We start from the raw sequence: 5,445 nt of genomic DNA on the forward strand, positions 1-5,445 counted from the left end.
CCGGAACCCGCACTCAAGTGTCTTGCGTTTTGCATGGGGAGACGCCGGCTCTCTCTGTGGGGGAAAGAACGAAGAGGCAAACGAACCAAAATCCATCGCAACTTCCAAATGTTAAGTTACATTCTTTCATGTAAGTTGCAATGTTCTGGGTAAACCGCCCAGAGCGGCAAAGAAAGGGGCGGTCTAGAAATCTAAATAAATAAAATAAATAAATGAAATAAAGCGGAGAGGCTTGCTTCTTCTTTCTTCCAACTTTCCCCCCATCCCAACGCGGAAACGCATCTGCATCCGTTCCCCAGGCGCAGGGGGAGTCCAACGGCGCCCCCCCAGAGTTCCCTGGACTCCAATTCCCACAAGCCCCTGCCAGCAAGTGGGACTTGCAGTCCACGGCGAATGCTGGCAGGGGCTCATGGGAATTGTAGTCCAGGGACCTCTGGAGCGCCGCCGTCGGATTCCCCCTTGCCAGGATCCTCGGGCGGGCTCCAGCCCTCTCCCCCCGCCCCCCCCCCCCCCGGGGCCGCTGGCATTTCCTCTGAGCTCACGGCGTCGGCGAGGCGGGCTCGGAAGAGGAAGCCGGTCCGCCCCAGCTCGGCAGGCGGGACGGAGCAGCCGGCGGCCTTTGGCGTGGCCAGGGCGCTGACCCCGGCGGGAAGTTGGGAAGCGGCGCCCCGACGGCCCCGCGCGCAGAAGACGCCGGAGAGCGGCGCCTCAGACGGGCGCCTCAGCGATGCGCTCTGCCCACGCTCAGAGGCGCCGCGGCCCCGCGCGGCCATGAGCGGCGTCTACCGGCTGGACGCGCGCGTCTCGGGGCCCCTGCTGATTGGCGGCTGCACGCTGCTGCTGCTGGGACTGTGGCGGGCGCCGCTGGCGGGCGCGCTGCTGCTGCTGGTGCTGCTGGCCTGCGTGGCGCTGCGTGGGCGAACCCGGCCTGAGAGCCCCGACGGGCGGCGGCAGGAGGGTCGGCGGCGCGGCTTGCTGGAGGCCTTCCACGCGCGCCAGCTGCGCCTCTCTCCGCACGTGCTGGGCCACAGCCGGGCGCACGTGGCGCTGGTGCTGGGCGAGCTGGCGCGCGCCGGCAAGGCGTCGGGCCGCCTGGCGCTGCGCGGGGACTTCGTGCCGGTGGGCAGCGCCTACGAGCAGCACCAGGTGCGCAGCCCGGACGCCTTCGACGTGCTCGTGCCGCTGCGCCTGCCGCCCCGCGTGCAGCTCCGCCGCGTGCCCATGCGCGGGGCTTGGCTGTGCGCCCTCGAGGTGGCGGAGGCGGCCGGCGGACAGCTGAGCGAGGCGCTGGAGGGCGGGCGCCGCCTGTCGGCCGCGCTGGTGCTGCGCTGGTTCCAGGGCCACGTGCAGCGGTGCCTGGGCGCCGTGCGCAGCCGACTACAGGATCGCGCCCACGTCCGCCTGGCCGTCGGGCCCGGGCGCCCGCTGGCCCTGCACGTCCTGCCGCGCTCCGACTACGTCTGCTGCCACCTCTCGCTGGCCGTGCGCCTCATCCCGGCCATCCCCTTGGGCGAGGCGCTCTTCCTCACCGCCCTCACGCCCAGCCCGGCCAAGCTGGCCGCCTTCTGGACACTCAACGCCTCCAAGCCGGAGCAGCGCCTGCTTAGCTGGCTCCGGGAGCGGTGCCCAGCCGACTCCTGCCACCTGAAGTGCCTGCAGATCCTCAAGGGCCTGCGGGACCTGGGGGGGCGCTCCCTGGAGCAGCCCCTCGCCTCGCACTGGGCCCGCGTCCTCTCCTCCTACGTCCTGAAGACGGCCCTGTTGGCCCTCCTGCTGCGGGGCCCTTTGCGGGCCTGGGCCGACCGGTTCCTGGTGGAGCGGCTGGAGGACCTGGTCCTGTTCCTGGAGGAGGGCCTGCGCCGACACCTCTTGCTGCACGTCTTTCTGGGCAACCGCGCCCTTCCCGAAGCCCTCAGCCTCCCCAAGTTGCTCAAGGACGCCGCTCCCGTCAACCTGCTGGCCGACTTCGACGGGCCCACCTTGGACAAGGTGGCCGCCCATCTCCTGGAGACGTGGCAGCAGGCGCCCGAAATCATCCGGAGGTACAGCGGCCACCGGTACAGCAAGGTCCATCCCGTCTGAGACGGTGGCCGGGACTCTCTCGGCCGGCAGCCTTATATATTTGTAATAATTTCTACCTATAGCAGAGCTGCCACATTCACACGGTTGACTTTTGTGAGTTTGTTGGACACGTTCTAAGCAGTTCTCAGTTTTACATACATTATGTGACCCGCCTTGAGCCTCCGGGGGGAGGCGGGATATAAATTAAATAATAATAATAATAATAATAATAATAATTTACCTATCAGAAAAGTAGTTAAAAATATATTCTTTAGATCAGGGGTAATCAACCTGTGGTCCTCCAGATGTTCACGGACTACAATTCCCATGAGCCCCTGCCAGCAAACGCTGGCAGGGGCTCATGGGAATTGCAGTCCGTGAACATCTGGAGGACCACAGGTTGACTACCCCTGCTTTAGATCACGAATGCACTTCTTGGGAACAGGCACTGCGTGAGAAGAAGCATTCTGTGTTCTCCCAGAGAGGAGGGAATGCGTCTTCCCAGATGTGATTTGCCCTGTGTTGCTTTCATACCGTTTTTACAATTTAAAAATGGATTTTGTGCGTATCCGGTCTCAGGGGCATCTTCCGGTTACTTTGAGTGGAGTTCATCCCCCAAATTCACCTGTGGGAGGTTAATATGTGCCTTTTGCTTAATATGTGCCTTTAGAAGTGTTAAAAGAGCCTCTTGTGGCGCAGAGTGGTAAGGCAGCCGTCTGAAAGCTCTGCCCATGAGGCTGGGAGTTCAATCCCAGCAGCCGGCTCAAGGTTGACTCAGCCTTCCATCCTTCCAAGGTCGGTCAAATGAGTACCCAGCTTGCTGGGGGGTAAAACGATAATGACTGGGGAAGGCCCTGGCAAACCACCCCATATTGAGTCTGCCAAGAAAACACTGGAGGGCATCACCCCAAGGGTCAGACATGACTCGGTGCTTGCACAGGGGATACCTTTACCTTTTTATAAGTGTTAAGGAAAGGGTAGGCCGGCTTAGGTACAGTTCTATGTTCCCTCCCTGCTTTAGGAAGGCGTAGAACGGTGAGGTAGGGAAGGGAATTTTAAACCTACCTCCCTCTGCTCTTCTCCGGCTGGAAAAACCAATTCTTTTTTGTACCCCTTTCCCCCTCAGCGGGGTCAAAGCAGCTCAGGAGAGGCTTTTCCAGTAAGAAAACGGCAGGAACAGCCAAAGCCTTCCCTCTATCCCCCCTCCCCACACCAGTCTGCTCCTTGATCCAGCTATCTGAAGGCTGCATTTATAAAAATCAAAGCCTAGAAGAAAATTAGGAGCAGTTCTAGAGATTCAGACTGGCTTTGTAATGTGGTGATGCCTGTGGCAGAGCTGTTCTGAATGCCTCTCTGGAGCGGTACTACAATTGGGGGTGGGGGGATAAGTATTTGGCCTTGCGTCTTGGTCCTAATAAACTCTTAAGCATTTGTTTGAGTCACTATTAAGGATCAGGGTAGAGGTGGCTGCATTAATAACCGCTTGTAACTGAGATTAGGGGGGGCGGGACCAAAAGGACCCTGTGTCCTTGGAGAGTGAAAATGTCGTGTTTAGAGGGGAGGGCAAGCAAGTGGATCCCTCTTGAAGGGGGAAGGCAGGCAGAAATGGGGAGCTGTGCCTTCTGCTTGGTGCAACGTCTCCTTGTGGCATAAGAGCTGCTTTGAGAAGGGCAAAAGGGGCACACATATTTGAAGTGGGAGGCGGAGGGTGGGCAGAACCCACTGGGTTTGTGGCATGTGATTGTGAACATGCGCTCAGCGGAGTTGGAAATTGAGGGCAGGGTGCTGGGCCTGCAATTTTGTTCCCGCGCAGAACGTGATGCCAGGGTCGAGAATGAATGACAAAGGAGCAATGTGGGTTTTCGTGGTATGTTGGGACAGGGAATGGAAACTGCCTCCCCCCCTCCAAGTGGTACAAAGAAGTGAAAGGTCACCTTGGGGACTTACAGGCAAGGATGTGTTTGACCAAATTAAAAAAAGCACTTTATTTTTATAAGGACCTCCGTTCTTTGTTTTGTGCCTTGACGTTTTCCTTTGACATACAGGGGGTTAGTTGTGATCCTGAAGTCCCTCGCAAAGGACCAAGCCAGAGGTGACGCTGGATTATCCGCAGGGGAATCTTTCCGGCCTTTGTTAAAAGAAAAGAGGGTTTGTGTGGAGCCCCAGCTCAGATCAAAATAGAACAGGAGTCCGGCAGCATCTTGCAGATTTAAAATTTCTTCCAGCCTCAGTTTAGTCTTCCTGCTCAAATGCATTTTGTTGATCCTTAAGGTGCCAATTCTCTCTCGTTTTCTTTGCTGCTGCCCATTTGGAATCACCAGTTCAAATAAGAACCAAGTGTGTTATGTGTAGCGTTGTGCATGTGTGTGTGTGGGGGGAAAACCTTTCTTATCTTGGGTGACTTTGCCAGCTGAAACAAACTGCACCTCCTCGGGTGTTGTTAACCTTGGAAAGGCACACACAGAGAACAGAACCTTATTATAGTCATAAATAGGTCAGCATAGACCACACACACAAAGGAAAGCCAGAGTTTGAATCCAGTGGGCACCTTTACGACTACATTGGACAAGTGTCCAAAAGGCACTCGGGTAACTTTACTCAGATACACAAGGTGTAGTTGTATGTCTTGTTTTTGGCGCGACGCATTCCTGCCTTTGGCCAGGGCTAGGAATATCAAAATCAGGTCATAGAATCATAGAGTTGGAAGGGATCTCCTGGGTCATCTAGTCTAACCCCCTGCACTATGCAGGACACTCACTATGCAGGTCCTCCCCTCCATTCCCCCAGGGCAGGGGTAGTCAAACTGCGGCCCTCCAGATGTCCATGGACTACAATTCCCAGGAGCCCCTGCCAGCGTTTGCTGGCAGGGGCTCATGGGACTTGTAGTCCATGGACATCTGGAGGGCCACAGTTTGCCCACCCTTGCTCTAGAGCTTCATGCTGTAAGATTTGCCCCTAACCGCTTTCATAAATATTCTTTAAAATAAAAGGGTGTTAATCCAGATGGTCAACACTGCAAGTATGTTCTGTATCAAGAAGCAGGGAGGCACAAGTTCCCAGATCCTTTGGAAGCATTTGCAGCTCAGGAGGTGACTACACATATCAGGGCTGCTCCAAGCGCTTGGTCTATGAACACAGTGGCAGACATTTTTATGCAAAGTTTACCAGACCAATTACCAGTGGTCAGTCCAACTCAAGTACATCGGGGCATTTTTCTAGATCTGGAGTTATCCTTTGGTGGACCTGGTCACCACCACTTAGTCCAGGAAAACTGCAGCTTTGCTCTCAGGTGGGCAGTGACCCAGAATCTCTGGGGGATGTCTTTCAGTTCCCCTGGTCAGGCACCCCTTTTTATGCCTTTACGCCCTTTCCTTTCCTGAGGAA

General features: G+C 56.6%; 1 protein-coding gene across 1 annotated transcript; it reads left to right on the forward strand.

Moving 5' to 3' along the window:
* The first annotated feature begins 532 nt into the window (after positions 1-532).
* On the forward strand, positions 533-4,057 carry ITPRIPL2 (ITPRIP like 2). Its single transcript, XM_077316733.1, has 2 exons — positions 533-2,343; positions 2,461-4,057. The coding sequence occupies exon 1, from the start codon at positions 772-774 to the stop codon at positions 2,080-2,082; it is 1,311 nt and encodes a 436-aa protein (XP_077172848.1). The 5' UTR covers positions 533-771; the 3' UTR covers positions 2,083-2,343; positions 2,461-4,057.
* The last annotated feature ends 1,388 nt before the right edge of the window (positions 4,058-5,445 follow it).

The sequence above is a fragment of the Paroedura picta genome, chromosome 17, assembly GCF_049243985.1.
Source record: "Paroedura picta isolate Pp20150507F chromosome 17, Ppicta_v3.0, whole genome shotgun sequence".
In the NCBI taxonomy this organism is placed as follows: Eukaryota; Metazoa; Chordata; class Lepidosauria; order Squamata; family Gekkonidae; genus Paroedura; species Paroedura picta.